At 40.4% G+C, this 18,740-nt stretch overlaps 1 protein-coding gene across 1 annotated transcript; it reads left to right on the top strand.

Annotated features, from left to right (window-relative positions):
* The first annotated feature begins 9,642 nt into the window (after window positions 1-9,642).
* Window positions 9,643-17,663, top strand: LOC119888175 (neuronal acetylcholine receptor subunit non-alpha-2-like). The gene is made up of 6 exons (XM_038698652.1): window positions 9,643-9,916; window positions 11,572-11,723; window positions 14,852-14,896; window positions 15,241-15,350; window positions 15,773-16,688; window positions 16,769-17,663. The coding sequence occupies exons 1-6, from the start codon at window positions 9,844-9,846 to the stop codon at window positions 16,931-16,933; spliced, it is 1,461 nt and encodes a 486-aa protein (XP_038554580.1). The 5' UTR covers window positions 9,643-9,843; the 3' UTR covers window positions 16,934-17,663.
* The last annotated feature ends 1,077 nt before the right edge of the window (window positions 17,664-18,740 follow it).

Genomic DNA, 18,740 nt, shown 5'->3' on the forward strand with positions numbered 1-18,740 from the left:
GTGTTCACATAGTGTGATGGGCTTCTTGAGGAAACAGTTAGGACACACGGTCACACATATTGATGCGTGTTGGATGAATCAAAAACCCCATGCAAGAGCAGAGCAAAGCATTTTTCTTTGAAGCTCCCCTCTTTTTCTGACTTATCCCTGTTTCCCTCCCTCTATCAAAGGTCACGGGTGAGTCTGAATGTGCATGTCAGCACTGAAACACACACACACACACACACACACACACACACACACACAGAAAGTTCAGGGTAGTGAAAGCACATCCCTTTCCGCCTCCAGTCACAGTGGAGTCTGACTCTGGTTTTGAATTGGCGCACCCTGTGGCTCCCAACTACCACTCACATTTAATCCTTACTTGCGAGTACTGAATGAGCGTGTACACGTTTCTGTGTGTGTGTGTTCAAGAGGGGAAGAGGAAAATTACGTATGTCACCTGAGGAAGTGAGAGTGAGAGAGAAAGAGATGGTGTCAGCATGTGTGCATGTATATGGGAGTCCATATGTGCACTGGGATCTCGCTACATGAGGATTATGGGTTGGATGGATGGAGCCTACTTATAAATATGGTGATGCAGCAACAGCCGCCGTACAACAGCCACACATAGTATCCCATCAGTCTCAGTCTGCTGCCTGTCAGGGTCACATCTTTGCCTGGCTGCCACAGAATGAAGAGATCAGCCAGAGAGCCTGCTTCTCCAGCTATATTTGGACAGTATTTTTGTGATGCGTGCAATTTTCCTAACCCCCACCCTCTCGCTCCCAAGCTTGCTGAGTTGCCCTTCAAACTTTAAACCGGGAATGAAATAGTAAACAAGCCTGACAATGTTGTTATTTTTTCAACACAGCATTCTTTAAAAATCTCAATATATGGTAAAGCTCACAGTCCTCTTAAACAAAAACATTTGTCTTTGAGGTATTTCACTGCCATTTATGCAACATTTTGAGAAAGACACACAAAGTGGCTGCTTCCAGAAGGCTGCAGCCACTTTAATCTGAATTTGTAATGGTGTAAGTTTGATATTCTAAAGCTGAGGATGTTTCTTAAATGATTGAACTTCAAGTACTTGGTGGCAGTGGTACAAAGCAGAGCACAGCAAAGCTCTGGGTGCTAAATTGAGGGATAATACATTATTAAGCCAGCCACACAGATGAATATTTTACATGATTCTTCACTGTTGTTGCTGACTGTTAGTATCCAGCTCCTGGATAGCAAGAATCCAGGATGATTGCATGTGTGTCTGCAGAATCTCATTTCAGGCTTTGTGGTTGGTTTTTGTGGTCAAAAATTTTGAAAAAAAATTCTGTTCCATGCTTTGTCTTTTTTTGCAATTTTAAAAACACATTGTGTATAAAATAAAATAGCTCATTCTTGCCCCTCTCTTCATACTCGTCCTTCCGCTTTCACTGTCTCTTTCTGTCTTTCCCTCTCAGTCTTTCTACTGTAGTTTGGGGACTCACTCTATCAAGAAGCATGGCTACGGTGAGAGGACATCTGCAGTGGACCACCAGAGCATGCTGGGAAATGAGTGGGATTTGAGGGTGAGATGGGGGCATACTGCAGAAGGGTGGATGGTGAATTAGGGTAGTCTCTTGTGACGTCGGGAGCAGAACGGTACGTGCCTGCGGCCAGTCAACCGTGGATAAGTAGAAGAGACTCTCCTCTAAATAATTCATTCCAAAGGGAGCCTTCTGAACACACTCACATGTAGGGTCCTTTCATACACCCAAATGGGTCTTGAAGTAGAATACTGCACACACAGACACCCACATGCTCACAAAGAGCATGCTTCTAATTTTACTCTCTGATGAATATTTATTGATGGATGAAGAAACATTGCCTTAGAATTAAGAGAGCAACAAAAAGTGCTTCTGACACTTATTTGTGTTATGAGAGCAAACATCACAAACATTTTCTGTTAACTTAAACAGAAATATATACTGTACTTTGATAAATAAAGGAGCAACATGTGTTTCTCTGTTGCATTTTATTATATATTTTACTTAAGTAAAAATATTTCTTGCCATCTTCACATGAACTGTACTGTTTGAACAGGAGGTGGGGGCAGTAGGGCACATGAAATTGTAATTTTTCCCTTTTTAATCTGTAAAAAAACCCCAGAAGTATTGTTGCTCTTTATCACCCTGAAATAGCTGCATGGCACTTATTCTTGATGGTGTATAATGATTTATTGTTGTTCAGTGCTGTTTGTGCAATGTGTGAGATCAGGACTGTGTAATATATTGCTAAGAAGAAATTAAACTAATATGTAACCAGCCTTTCATTTTTGAAGTAACCTTTTCCATAATCTAAGCTAATTTAAATGTGTGACACTATTTAGAAGGACACAGACATGCAGGACGTGGAGTCCATGGTGCTCTATAAGCAGAGGATCAGCACCTTGGACAGCAACAGAAGAAATCAGCCCTGCCAGTGTCATTTCAGCACCTCGAACAGCACCTAGATCACAGAACAGACCAGAACCCTGAAATCTCACATCACCTGTGAGCTCAGCTGCTGCACATCAGCAGCTGTAGAGCACCTTTGTATTATAAAAAAAAGCAGGGAAGCAGCCTAAGAGGCACTGCTACACAACAGGAAAGTCTCTATCCTCTATCCTGCTGATTCACTAGAGAGACATTTGTTAATACAACAACCCTGTGGGGGCTTTGGCACAGCTGAGTCCTTCTTTGTGTGTGTGTGTGTGTGTGTGTGTGTGTGTGTGTGTGTGTGTGTGTGTTGCCCTTTTGGTACTAAACCACCTTAAAAAATACTTTTATAATATCACGTCTGCTCAAACATGCTTCCTGAATGATACAGAACTGAAATGATCCACCCAAAATTGCTAAAATTTCAGGTGATGCTCCACCCAAAATATATCAAATGTTTGTTCCTTCTTGAAGAAGGCAGCTCTGGGCAGCATGAAATTAAGTCAGTCTAATGACACTTCTCAGGGCCAGAATAACTTTATTTTGCATTTGCAATTAATGTAGACAAATTACAAATTGGTGTCATTCAACTATCCATTTGCTCATTGTATGTTAGGAACCAGGATGTAAATACAATGTGAAATCTTCTGCCAAGAGCTCACTGGAGTCAAGACTTTTCTGATGCCATTGCTGAGCCTTATTATTCGTCTGTCTTGTCCAGGGGCATTTGAAGGTTACACAACATTTCTGTGACTCTAGATGAGAAATGAAGACGGATTTCCCCTGGGACAGCAAGCACTGTGAACTGACACACAGAGACAGACAATGAGGGACGAAACCCACACCCAGCCGTCCTTTCTGTTGACACCCCAGGGTGCAAAGCCCGGAGGATTAACACTGGAGCACATGCACACATGACTGTATAAAGCTACACATAACTGTGCACACACAGACCGGTAGACACACTCACAAATACACAGCATGTGCAGTTTGCATACACAGACATAAATATGCAAATGCATACTTACATACATTCATATTTGCACCTCGACCAGCACAGGTGGACAGTAACAATTTTACGCATGTGCACCTCACACATGCACCAACACATACACACATACAAAAAGACACTCATGCGTATATGCGCATATACAGATGAGACAAACACACAAAGCACAGCTGATTCACATCTGATGACACCATCTTTGGTGTGCCAGAGTTCAGTCAGTCTTTCTCAATTGGCTCTGGACTGAAGTGTTCTGCCAGACACACGCACACGCACACGCACATGCACACACACACACACACACACACACACACACACACACACACACACACTGGGAGTTCACAATATGTATCACGATACAAGCGGAGAATAGATGACATAATGAAGACAAGATTATCAATCATGCCTCCCAGAGGGTTAATTCAAAGTAAATACATACATTAAATTCCAGAGAGCATAATGACATTACATACATCAACACTGAGCTCTCTGTGGTCTTGATTGCTGCCTGAAAAAAATGGCATGTTGATTTGAAAAAAGTCTTTGTAAACCAATCATGTAAGTTAAGCTGACATTGTCTTTTTAACCTAACAGGGATATTCTAATCATTTTTTTTCTTTTTAATTCTTCATTTTTCATTTCATTGAAGAGATTTTGTTACTAGAATGTTAGAACTGAAGTGTCCTGCCAGACTCACAAAACACACACCATTATTATTTTCCTACAGTACGTTATCTGAAGGAGACAGTATTGTAACACTGTCCTGCAGGCTTGAGTTTCAAACAATCAGTGACCTTTTCTTCTCATCAATTCAGCCAGACGAAAACAAAAGGAAAACCAGAGTGAGCCGTCTAGATTCAAGTATCATTTTAGAAGTCAATAAATATTTTGTGCGTGTCTGGTGAGTGAGAAAGCTCAGTTTGCTGCTAACTTTCCACAGCAGTGGTTGACATTGAACTCTGTTACAATTTGACCCTGAAAGTCATCATCATACTGAGTCGCCACTTCCTCTTACGCCCTCACTTTCCTTTACTTGTTTTGACAAAACTTCCTGTGACTTTTTTTTCTTCCATATTTTTTGCTCTGCAGTTCTTTGGTACTTTATCATGTTTAAAATATCTAATAACTGAACTCTTGCATTTTTGACGAGTTGGGATTATTGCATCCGATTACTTAAAAGTTTGACTGATTTTGAAAAAGTTTGCATCCTCCAAAAAGCTAATTTAGCTACCATCTATACACCACAGCTTACAAGGTTATCAGGTTTTCACTTAAAAGTGCTGCTGGTATGATTAGTGGGTAGTAGTATTAGCATGTCTGAGACCACTGACTTTGTGTTATCCTTTGAAGTTTGTGTGAGATATGATTCCCTCTCCTGCCTTTATCACCATTTTTTTTTAAATCCTCAAAATAACAAACAGGTTGAGATTAAACCAGTGGGCCTTAGGAGACAGGGCTGTTTCCTCTCTTTTATTGAATATTTGTGCAGCAAGCCAAATTATGCAGACTTTAATTATGAGCTCAACAATGGCTGAGAAAACAAAAACAACACTCACACACACACACACACACACACACACACACACACACAACACACACACACACACACACACACACACGCGCACACACACATACACACACATAAACACACACAAACGAGCTCTAACTATTGGTAAACACACAGGCACAGATGCAGAAAATGTATTCTCCCTTCATTTTCTGTCTTCTCTCTCTGACACACACAACTTTAACTAACACAAACAGGCACACACACTGTGCAGCTGCCCACAGTCGTCTGGGAAGGGACCGGCAGGTTTCCAGCCCGCGAGAATTTATGTTTCCAAATGATTAGAGGCGAGGCGGACGGGACGATCTCGGAGGCAGCAGCTGCCCGCCCCACGGCTCCAAGTGGAGCAGAAAATCAGGATAATTTCATTGTGATAATCAGCCTCCCGTTATCCCCATCACTTTAACTCATGAAGGAGGAGAGAGGGGAGCACAAGTGGGAGGGAGTGTGTGACGGAGAAGGAGAGAGAGAAAGAGGGGAGGGAGAAGGAATAAAAATACAAAAGAGAAAATGTGTGCTTCATGCCTGGTTAACTGCAGAATATGTGCATGTGTGTGTTGGAGTCTGAGTTTCTATTTTGCGTGTTCCATGTTTATCTTACAATTTTGCTTTTATTCCTCCAGAGTTTAAGACGCATGGATTTTTTTTTTGTTGTGCTTGAAACTGTAATTTGAAAACTCACCAATCCCAATGAAATACAGTCCCCTCCAAAAGTATTGGAATGGTAAGGCAAATTCCTTTGTTTTTGTTGTTCACTGAGGACATTTGGGTTTGAGATCAAAAGATGAGTATGAGACAAGAGTTCAGAATTTCACCTCTCATTACACATCACATCTAGATGTGTTAAACAACTCAGGACATACCACCCTCTGTTTGAACCCACCCATTTTTCAAGTGAGCAAAACTATTGGAACATGTGACTGACAGATGTATCTTGTTGTCCAGGTGTTGCCTTTTAGGTTGATTGTCCAAACATTAAATAGCTCTGCGTGACCAGTCTAAGTTTTCATCCTGCATTTCCTGTTAATGAGGATAAACCAACATGAAGACCAGACAGCTGTCTATGGGAGAAAAGCAAGCCATTGTCAAGCTGAGAAAAGAAGGAAAATCGACCAGAGCCAGTGGACAAACATTGGGCATAGCAAGCACAACAATTTGGACTGTCCTGAAAAAGAAATAAACTACTGGTGTACTGAGCAACAGACGTCAGGTCGGTCAAGGAAAACAACAGTAATTGATGAAAGAAATATCGTGAGAGCTGTGAAGAAAACCCCCAAATCATCAGTAAGTGATCACCAACGACCTCCACAGTGCAGGGGTGAAAGTATCACAATCCACTGTTGGAAGAAGACTCAGAGAGCAGAAATATAGAGGCCACACCACAAGATGCAAACCACTCATCAGCAGGAAGAATCTGAAGGCCAGATTGAAATTTGCAAGAAGTACAGAGACGAGCCTCAAAAGTTCTGGAACACAATCTTATGGACTGATGAGACCAAAATTAATCTCTAGCAAAGTGATGGAAAGGCCAAAGTGTGGAGAAAGAAAGGAACTGCTTATGATCCGAAGCATACAAGCTCATCTGTGAAGCATGGTGGAGGTCATGTCATGGCTTAGGCGTGCATGGCTGCTTCTGGAACAGGCTCATTAATATTTATTGATGATGTAACTGATGATGGTAGCAGCAGAATGAATTCAGAAGTGTACAGAAACATTTTGTCTGCCAATTTATGGAGAAATGCATTGAAACTAATGGGGAGGAAGTTTATCATGCGGCAGGACAATGACCCAAAGCACACTGCCAACAAAACAAAGGACTTCATCAGGGGGGAAAAGTGAGAGGTTTTAGACTGGCCAAGTCAATCACCTGACCTGAACCCAATAGCGCATGCATTTCACCTCCTTAAGAGGAGACTGAATTGAGAAACACCCCAAAACAAACAAGAACTGAAAGAAGCTGTGTTACCAGCTGCCTGGAATAGCATCACAAATGAAGAATGCAATAGTTTGGTGATGTTGATGGGTCGCATACTTGAGGCAGTTATTGCAAGCAAGGGTTATGCCACCAAATATTGAATGTTATTTACTTTTAGATTATTTGTTCCAATACTTTTGCTCACTTGAACATGTTGTTTAACACATCTGGATGAGTAATACCAGGAAATAAAAAGCTGAAATTCTGAACTCTTGTCTCATACTCATCTTTTGATCTTAAACCCAAATGTCTTCATTGAACAACAAAAACAAAGGAATTTGCCTTACAGTTGCATTACTTTTGGAGGGGACTTTATATTCACAGTGAACTTTGCTTCTGGAGAACCCGCAAAATTCTTAAAAATTCTGCTCACCTTCACTGTATTGGTGTGAGGCACAACTGTCAGAGGTGGATTGTAGACACCAAACAGGAACTCATCTATTTCTATCAGCAGCTTATTTCTCACCTCATCTGAACATTTTCCACGTCCTCTTAGAAGTCAGTTGATAGCACAGATTTCTCAGCATCAAAAAGTGTTGTTGTTCTCAGCTGTGTTTGTGTGGGGGATGTTAATGAGTTTATGTTGCTATCTCTCGTTTCCTCGCTCTGTTCTTCTTTGTGTTTGAATCAGATCTTCTATTCTCTTTCTCTTCCTTGTCCTTTATGTCCCTTAATGCTAGCTGCAGTGCCACACATGTTTAGTCTGTTTGGTTTTTGTATTTCTCTCTTTGCTTTCCTTTCCTTTTACATCTTTCTTGTGAGAGCTCTGCTAAAATTCCCAATAGCTTCAGTGAAAAAAAAACATGATTAAAGTGTTACATAATTGATTATTTATAATGCTTTCTATCTTTCCTCTGTTTGTGTCTATCTCTCTCTCTGCACCAGCGATGCAGCATTTGGTCCTTCATCAACCTGCTGCACTGACACAACACCACCTCACAAATAGAAAACACTCTGGTCTTTGTTTGTGTTCCCATGAGTCTGTGCAACCTGCTGGTCACTACTCTCACATTCGCTCTGTCTGTAAAGGTGGGTGCAACACATGAAGGCAGCCAAATAACATATCCTGAGATAAACAATGTCCTTATGGAGTGTCTGACACTCCACGGAGTATGTGCTGTACAAGTGAGTGGTGTTTTATCTTTATGTTAATGGTTGAGTTCTGGACTTGTAACCCAGCTGCCACCTATCAGTGAAAACTCAAACTTTATGATTTTACTAAATAAAATAAAAAAGTCAGTTCTGACATTGATATTTTTATACCAAAGTAACCGATTACTGATATTTACTTACTCAATATCCATTAAGCCACTTTATTGAAATATTCATAAATATTTATATGGCTGACTGGGAGCACCTGGGCCCAATGCTCCTAGTCACTTAGAAAGCTTCCACCATTAGCCTCTAGGAGAGACCTCTCTCCTTATGCTTGTTTGGATCCTTTATTGGGTTCCCCACCAACACCTGCACACTGACTTTTCACACATCCACTCACTTAACTGCTGACTTTACTACCATCCACATCTCATCTCTTTTGCAGTTTAATTTATGCTTTTGGGTCTCTCCCTTTGTTTTCCGTGGACCTGCGAGCCACGACACTGTTGTCAGGCAGAGGACAATATCTCATACCACGATCAGTAACAGCAAATATGATTCTAGCCAAAGAAGTAATTCTAATAAATGACTATTGTGATTGACAACATGGCAAATGAATACCATTAACCTGATACGATAAAACATTGGAAAATGTTCAAATTGGATTATGACATTTTCCATTACATGTCTGCTCTGTAATCTCTAATTTCAGTGTAGCTTTGCGTTGTTTGACTGTCCACTTCCTGTTTAAAGTCCTACTCCACTCAAAAAATATGTTTTACTTACTTTAGTTGGATGTTTGAGCTTCTATGCAGAATTTGCCACTAAAGGAGGAAAGTTTCTCTGTTCTCCCTTTAAGTTTAACACATTCATACAAACATGATTTTGTGACATCACACTGGAAACCTAGTTAAACTTTTGAAATTAAAAATACTAGCACGTTAATAGGTTTTGTATTTTTCACTGTGGGAATAGACTAGTTTTTTGTTTTGAATGTCAGACACAAATGATCATTTAAAGGAAGGTATTTGTATCTGCCTTAAAACATGTATGGAGGGGATCTTTAAATATCAGAAATGGGCTTTCCTGTCACATAATCCCTGCCAACATGATGTCCTGGGTTAGTGTTCCTATTAGCGCTCTCCAGTGGAGGAGCAGCGACAGTGACGTGCAGCCATCGTTTTGATTGAGATGCACAGCTGATCTCACAACATCTGCCAATCAGACTGCATCCTATTAATCTGTTACTGAGGGGCATACGTGTAGCATAACACAACTCTGTAATCACAACACGTTCAAATTATATAGGCCTATTCCTAAAAAGGAATACAAATGATTATATTATCATGTCATGGTCCCGATCAGTATTATGAGTGCTTTTAAACACGTTACACTGTGTAGGCCTAATAAAACCCACACCTGAGCAGCTCAGCAACACAACAGAGTTAAAAAAACCTAAAACTTGCTTTTAAACTCCACGCCTCAGCCCCACCCCCTCCTCTTCCTCCTCCTCCTCCTCTAGAAAGCCGCTCTGCTGACAGCGGCTCCCGGAGTCACAGTATGCGGGACAGCGGCCACATGCGCCCTCACTCTGGGTACCTGCTCTTGTGAAACTGCAGCACAGGGATGCTTTCCGCATGACACTGAGTATCACTGATCGGTGCCTTTGCCGTATCGCTGGTTGTTCAGTAGTCCTCTCCAGCTAAACTAACGGTAGTAGCACAAGGGTTGCAGGAGCGCTCAGTCGGACCAGGAGGACAAAATCATGAAGTTGGAGGTCCTCCTCCTCTTCCTCCTCTTGTCGATGTCCTGCCCGCTGTCCCTCGCCGTCAACACCGGTAAGAAAACTATATTTTTAAGTATACATGCACTATAGTATCGTTTCTGTTTAGAGCTCAAGACGACTGGAGCATCACAGAGAGACAATGTGGTGCAATATTAATGCCTGATAAAGATTTAAATCAGCTCCGCATGACCTCTCATGACCTGATCATCCCCAAATGTCCTTTCATGCATGTTATTCTTATTTTCATCCATAAAATCAAAAGGAGTAAGTTATTCTATTTTTTCTCTGTAGTGGAAACTAATGATACTGGGTTTTAAAGTTTTCAGTGTGCTGCTCAACTTTAGTCCCACATTTAGAGGGAGTGCCATCAAAAGAAAGAACAATGTTATCATATTATTTCAACGGGCTGCACTGCACTCCTGCGTCAACCGAATGAGATTATGAGCAGCACATAGGTTCATCAATAACGTGTTAGGGCCCAGCTCTGTTTGTGCTGATGTCCAGGGGTCAGAAACACAAACAGGAACAGGGGTATTGGATGTCAGTGTCCAGCTCTCAGCATCTCTCACTGAGGGTGCTTGAAAGCACAGGCAGAGGTGATGGAAAGGAATTAAATTGCCCAGTAAGTGATTACAGTGGGTGGTTCTATGTTTATCATGTGTAACATTTATTCACCCATGAGACCAGACAGGTGTGAAGCCAGAAGTGAAGGCAGCTGCAGGTCAAAGGTTCTCACTCTCCCTTACCACATTAGCCCTTGCACTTGACATCCCCTGCGTCTGACATAGCAGCTGTCTCCTGTGAATATTATACTGTCTCTGTCCCTACAGAGACATCATATATCCTCAGGCTGATGGATGTGCTGACAGCTTGTGGACACAGTATCATTGACTCCTCACCCTCTCCTGTAACTGAAGTTACGACTGCTGTGTAGGCATATGGCTTCTTACAGATGAATATTAGCTGGCTTGGGAGGGAAACCACTTGTTTTATGCACTTTTGTTTGCTCCTTTTGTTCTCATTGCATTGTGTCACATAACAGAACAAAGAACAAGTGAGGGTTTACGAATGAGCTAAATTAGCTAAACTTCTAGGTAAACACTACAAGTTAGACCATAAATCCATGCTTTGCTAAACTGCAAATTAAGTTTTACCCAGTTTATACAATTATGTATTTACATATGGTCCCTATGAAAGGGACAATGTAGCACCCTGTGTGAAAACATTTCACTATAATGGCAGGTTTACTGTCCATGGTGCTGAAACACATTTTCAAAGTTTTAACCATCTTTTCTGTGCATGAAAGCTCTCTCTAAGGTCCTTTTGAGGAAGACAAAATTCTGTATTCAAGGTTAACTTCATTTCAAGATGCTGCTGCCAACTCAATTGTAGTTCACTCTCAGACTGTACCTTTCCAAGGGAAGCCAAAAACTTGAAAGTAGCACCGTGCTTTAAAATAAATACATGGAAAAGTTTGTCAACAACAGTAATGAATAAGAAGGTAATTAGGTTTTAGGTATTAATTTTTCCCACCCCTGTCAACTGAAATGGCAGATGTAGATTTTTTAGCATGTTTGTTTTCTGTATTGACAGCTGTCTGTAAGCAAACTGCCCCCTTGGAACACTACTCTACTTTACTACTTTATTCATCAGTTAACACAAAGCATTGGGATAATTGTTAATCCAGATTCTTCTTCTTTGCTCCAGCTCCAAGTGAGTTTGTGTCCTTGGCGGAGATGGAGGATGCGCTGCTGAAGAACCTTTTCCAGGGCTACCAGCGCTGGGTCAGGCCCATCCAGCACGCCAATGACACTATTAAAGTACGCTTCGGACTCAAGATCTCCCAGCTGGTTGATGTGGTGAGAACCCAATCATAAACACTTCTGTCGTCATGCAATTTATTGTCTTAATTTATTCCGAACCCCTTAGTCTAATAGTACCTACACAACTCAGCCTTTACCTTAATCTAAACCAAATCCTAACAATGTCTCCTAAACCACTGGCCCCACAAGTGGAACCACTGCTACAAGCACACATTGAGTTTTCCACAAAACCCTCAGACTTTACAAAAAGGTTCTGGTCAAGATCCTGTGGTACAGTAGGTTTCTAGACTTACTATAGAGTTAAATTACATAGAAATGTGTATTTAATCATTTAAAAAACTAGCGTCATATCACACTTAGCATCATGTTTTAAATAAGTGGTTGAATATAAGCTTGTTAAGCTTCAGTGACCAAATGTTATATATATATGAATGTGACATACAGCTTGGAAAAGTTTTTTTTTTTCTTCAAGTTTTAAAGCTAGGCTACTTAAGGAGAAATAGTATAATTATAGTTAGATGTTAAAGACTTATGGTGCGTTCCATTTGACATGGGAAGTCAGATTTTCCGAGTTCAGAGTCGGGAAATTTCAAAGGGAACATCCCCTTGGAAACTTGGAAAGTCGGGCGAACTGCACTACTCCGACTTCGTGATCCAAGATGGCTGGTCTGAGTGTCAACAGTTAGCGAAAGCTGTAGTTTATACGGTTTATTAGCACTTCTGTGCAGCCTACTTGTGTCTTATATGAATTTTCGTACACAAAGTGCTGTCCAGCTGCTGTCTGTGGACGTGTTGCAACAGTGTTTAGTATTAGTAAATACCACACAATGCGGTTTTTTAAATCAATCAAAAGCTAACCTGAACCTAGTTACCTCCATAGTTCGAACTAGGGATTTGGGAAACAGTTGCGTCGCAACTGCATAGTTTCAACTAAGGAAGCTGCTACCATAGTTACCATGATGCTTTTGGGAAACGTACCTGGCTAATTGGAAACAATAGCTGGCCGAGCGAGGTTTTCCGACTTGTTGACTGGAACGCCCTCAACTCGGGTGTGACTGAATTCCCAGCTCCGACTTCCGAGGTAATTAAACCATTAAACCTGAAACCTTTATCCTAAATATTTTAACATTTAAATATCATCATGACTCAGATCTTAAAAGATAAGTCTGGGGATATTCTATATTATAAAAAAAAACAAAGAAAAGAAAGAAAGAACTTGCCTGTGCAGCAAATCTGCAAATAGTCCCCAACAAATGAACAATTTTCTCCTGTTTGGCTTAAGTTTGCTCAGAACTACTGGGCTCAGCTGTTTTAGGAAAACATTTAGCCTTTAAAATACTTTTATTTTGAAAATGAATATATTGTGTATGTAAGTCTATATGTTTGTAATCCGTTTTTGAAGATGCTTTCATTAGGATTCGTTGGCCTTGGGACTGAGAGCCACAGAGGTAGCGGTGAAGTCCATTTATGGATGGACTAACACTGTTGGTTTTGGAGTTTTTATGGGATTTCTTGATGAAAGCAAACATATTGCCGGTTGTATCCTTTAATTGCCAAAGCAGCTTGTAAGACTAAACTAACCCCGTGAAGAGTCAAGGACTGAATAAAAATCACGCTCAAAAGAAGAGCATGAGTTAACACAGCAAAGTTAGATGTAGTTGGTACTTGCTTTATTCTTTTGTTTCAGCAGAGCGGTGTCACCAAACATGCCACGGGCAGCGCCACAGTGTGGAGCTTTCCGTGGTCCTGAAATAGAACAAGAACACTCATCGTCTCTACAATCGCACGGCCTCTCTCTGGAGTGTTCCTTTTAATATTTCAAAGGCTGGCTGTGATAGGTTGAGATGGTTTAGGTGTTCAAGAGGAGAAAATGGAGGATGCTAATGGAGGGGCCAGTCCTCTCGGCTTGAAATATTCATCTCAACCGGTTTAGATTTAACTCTTTGTCCTTCCATGTGTGTTAGGTGAAGACAATCAGTGATGAATTAAACAAAGCCCAATCATGGCTCTGCTGAGAAGATTTAGGTTGATGATCCTGTTGGATTTTGGAGATAAAAAAGCGTGAAAGAGAGCTTACCAGAGACACAGCAGCTTGGCTACACTATGTATGTCCCCCGAATCTCTCTGGGCTGCTGCATGGCTCTGTATTAGATTATGGTTCACCTCTGCTCTATGTGTTCACCAAAACATCCAATTCAGTTTGACAGCTGAGGCCTGGTCTGGATACACTGAACAGCTTTGTTTATCTCTCGGCTAGATTTACTTCTCTCAAGTCTTTTGCTCTCAGTCTTCCCCTCATTTTTCAAACTTCACCTCCAGAGATGTAGAAACAAACCCGTGTTAACCGCTCTCCATCTCTCTATTTCTGTCTTCCTCAATTTACCTCTTGCCACATTCATATTGCTTCAGCTTGGTCCACTGCACCCAACTCTGATTTCATGTTTCTTTTTCTTGTTTGCTAAGGAAGTGGCAGAGACAGGTAAATGAGATTCTGTCTGATTTCATGGGAAAGGAAAGGACAGTTTAGTTTCCTTTCAGCCAAGCTTCTCATCTAGTCCACTAATCAAATCTAAACAAGTTACATCACATACAACCCAAAAGGTGCAGTAGGTTTTCATGCTTTTTGTTAGTAGGGATAAAATCTATTTATGTGAACATAACTGATATTGTTTAGATGATTTAATTTTGGTGATGTGAATAACCTTTTGTTACCTACGCCAAGGAGGTGATGTTTTCTGTGCTATTTGTTTGTTTGCCTGTCAGCAGGAGAAAAATTACTGGCCCGATGTTGGAAGGTGGAAGGGCCATGAAAGAACCCATTATGTGTCAAATCCCGGACAGATCTACATATTTTTCACTTTTGTTAACATTGTGAGATAGGTCTATTGTGAGCTGAGGTGACGAGGCTTCAGCTAGGCACAACCATATTGTTTACATTTTGTAAGAGTTTTGGGAAAATATCCAGCCATATGTAGTGGTTGCACTTGCAGAGCTGCAAATCATAGACTGGACTGTTTGCCTTGGCGGATGTCTGCGCTCTCCGAATGCCCTTCTAGTTTGAATTTTGATCATGAAATGTGCCTGTAACATAAACAACTGTCATCTTGCTTCTAGGTTCCTCTCTGTCCTTTGTAATATTACTCTGTCGTCTTTGTCTGTTTCAGGATGAGAAGAACCAGCTGATGACAACTAACGTTTGGCTGTGTCAGGTAAGCAAGACACAAAAACGAATGGAGGCCATATGGTTACAATTAATCTTACTATTTGTATTCACAGCTCAATGATAATCCACAAGCTAATATTTAGACTTACTGCTATAGTCTAATTGATAAGGAACATGATATTGTTACTTTCTAAATACTGTAGTTCAGCACTAGTTCTTGTGTTACTCTAACAGAATTTGACTAAAAGGCACTGATTTTAGTTCTGTAGACTTTTTAAAAATGAGTGTGTGATGTGATCCAATTCTAGTCCCAGATAACTTATTTAAAGATGTTTAAAATATTTTGATACCCAGTACTCAGTAGGTCCATCATATGTTTCTGTTGACCAGGAGTGGATCGACTACAAGCTGCGATGGAATCCAGAGAAATACGGAGGAATCACTTCCATCAGAGTTCCCTCTGAAAATATCTGGCTCCCAGACATCGTCCTCTATGAAAAGTAAGACTGCTGTGATGTTCCAGGAACCAACTGACAAACGTCATGTGCAACTTAAATAACTAAGACACTCTGCCAGTATGAAAAGTGCAGCAACAATATTTATTAATATATTTTTTGTATACATTTCAATTTTCAAGATGAAACCAATTTTTTACACTCTAATTTCAGCTCTAATCCACCACACTGAAACAAATGTTATGCAATACTGAGCTGTGATCAAAAGGGCTGCTCTCTAGATTATACTATTATTGATAGCAATAAGAATATAATCTTCCTTAATAGTGCTATAAAGTGCTTTATAATAAAATAAAATGAAATCATTAAAGAACTAAAAATCCCCAAATAAATACAATCACCAAACAACAGATATTCTGTAAATGTGACTGAGACTTTCTTCCTGATTTTGCTCCATGTTTCATCAGTGCTGATGGGCGGTTTGAGGGCTCCCTGATGACCAAAGCCATTGTCAGGTTCAACGGTGCCATCACCTGGACGCCACCAGCTAGTTACAAATCCGCCTGCACGATGGACGTCACCTTCTTCCCTTTTGACCGCCAGAACTGCACCATGAAGTTTGGCTCCTGGACATACGATGGCAACATGGTTGACCTGATTCTGATAGACAACCAGGTAGACCGGAAGGACTTCTTCGATAATGGGGAGTGGCAGATCCTTAATGCCACTGGTGCCAGAGGGAACAGGAAGGATGACTTGTATTCGTACCCCTTCATCACGTATTCGTTCATTCTGAAGAGGTTGCCGTTGTTCTACACACTCTTTCTCATCATCCCCTGTTTGGGTTTATCCTTCCTGACTGTCCTGGTGTTTTACCTTCCCTCAGATGAAGGAGAGAAGCTGTCACTCTCGACCTCTGTCCTAGTGTCGCTCACTGTGTTCCTCCTGGTCATAGAAGAAATCATTCCCTCCTCCTCCAAGGTGATCCCGCTCATTGGAGAGTACTTGCTGTTCATCATGATCTTTGTCACACTCTCAATCATAGTCACTGTCTTTGTCATCAACGTGCACCACCGCTCCTCAGCCACCTACCACCCCATGTCGCCGTGGGTTCGCAATCTCTTCCTTCAGAAGCTGCCGAGGTTGCTCTGCATGCGTGGACACACCGACCGATACCACTACCCGGAGATGGCTCCTGAGAGCCCTGAGGTGAAGGCTCGCTCTGGAGGTCGGAGAGGAGGCCAGAGGGCGAACAGTGGGGCCCACGGACAGACTACTTCCGAGGGGAAGGAGGATGAGGCCTGGGCGACCATGTTGGACAAGGCAATCTACTCAGTGCGCTACATCAGCAGACATATCCGCAAAGAACACTTCATCCGTGAGGTGGGTTTAGATTTTAGTAATCATTAGAATGGTTCTAAGGGCTTAATGTTTATATATATTGCTTTTCTTCTATTTCTCAGGTGGTACAAGACTGGAAGTTTGTGGCGCAGGTGCTAGACAGGATTTTCCTGTGGGCTTTCCTCACCGTCTTAGTACTTGGCACTATCCTCATCTTCACTCCAGCCCTGCAGAAGTTTATGAAAATCCCTCCTCCAACTGGAAGTGAGGATCCACCTTCAAACTAGTAGCAATAACACACCGCTTTCACAGGCAACTCATGATCCAACTTTAATAATCTGTAAGACATTTGTGACCACTGAGCAAGATGAAGGCACTGCAGGTGTTTTTTAAAGGAGAACTTTGACTCTTTGATTTTTTGTTAGTTAGGTTTCTTTTCTAGACCTACTATGTGAAATTGTCATTCAAGTCAGAATGTGTATAATTTGTATGCACATTAAGGCATATTGCAAAGTATTAGGATGGCATATAGTTTTGTTTTGTAGATAAATAAGACAATCTTAGCCATAAAAATTCTAATTCTACACATAGTGGCTTTAAGTAGCATGCAGTATGCAACCAGTACACTAGATTACACATGCTGGTAATTTTAGAAAGGCATTTAAGCCAAAAAACAAAAAAAAAGTTATGACTGGCTTGACCTGTGTACTTAGCTGACTTCCTCATTATCGTTCTATGTTTCTAATTGACCTGGCCTTTGATTTGACGTATGTGGTGGACTTGTTTTATTCACCTGGCTGCAAAATAATTTTCCTCTCTGGGATAGTAAAGTTTAAAAAATCAACCATCTAAAGTTTCCAAAGTCAAGCTATTACTTCAATAATGAGTTAATTGTACACATAGCTGTTCTATCACAATCACAAGAGTGAGAAAGGATTATTCTTGTTACCATATACCTGAAGCACAACATACCTCCTACTGTTTTTTTAATAAGAAAAAGAAAATGGTTTAATCTCTCAAGGTACCACCAACAACATATAAACTACCTTACACAGCTATTACAGATGCAACAACCTTTTACACGTTTGCAATGCCTTTGAAGACGTTAGCATACTTGAGGGAAATAAAGTCATTAAGTGATTGATCAGGGCTCTTAATTTGTGATCTTCTATCTGAACAGCTTGTACTGTTCATATTAGTTAAAATGCTGTGTCCTTGTCTTTCTAACCTTACTCAGTTATAAAATGTGTTCTATTTTTCTCTATTCTATTTTTGTTATTGCAGTTAATGAAACTATTGCAAGCAGTGAAACTATGTAAAGCAGCATAACTGCATTAATGGATAAGTGAAGACTTAATGGACATTTCTTCTTTAAATTACACAGTCCTCAAACATACAGTATTTGTATTGTTCAGATGTACTTTATCACACTAATAAAGTTGTTTTAAATACATGATGCTTTTTATTTCTCCATAATATCACACACATTGTTCTATTAAAAAATAAACAGTTCAGCAACACTTAATAAAGAACACAAAAGTGCTGAAGTATCTAGATGAAATGGGTGAAGTGACAGCACCACCCAGTGGTAAACCAAAGACACGTAGGAAACATCCCCTTTAATGAAACACACAAATCAAAAAACAGACAAAAACTTTTTTGCCCAAAACAACTGTTTATTGAATTCTTCTTTCTTCCTTTAACTCAAATTCCATTTCCAAAACAACCTACAAGATTTGTTAATGATGGACATGAAATGAAAGATGAAATCTTAAATTTATATGCATTTTTTATTTGAGTCCTCATTCCTGTGTTCAACATATTTTCATTAATTGCATGTAATAATTTTATTATAAGATTATAAGATTTAATTTGCTTTGAGTCTAACTTTTAATGAATAAATGTTTGATTTAAGGCATTGTTTTCATAAAATAATCCATACATATCCATTTCATATGAATAAAAAACATTATTAAGCTGCAAATGTTACACAACTGCGGCATTTAACTTAAAGAAACCAAAAACAATACACCAAAAGCCCTCACAAGTCTTATGCACCCTTTTAACTGTTGTTATTAATTTAACTCTAATGTC

This window comes from Micropterus salmoides, unplaced genomic scaffold (genome assembly GCF_014851395.1).
Source record: "Micropterus salmoides isolate LMB-PRFRI ecotype aquatic unplaced genomic scaffold, ASM1485139v1 Ms_hic_scaffold_5, whole genome shotgun sequence".
Taxonomy (NCBI): domain Eukaryota; kingdom Metazoa; phylum Chordata; class Actinopteri; order Centrarchiformes; family Centrarchidae; genus Micropterus; species Micropterus salmoides.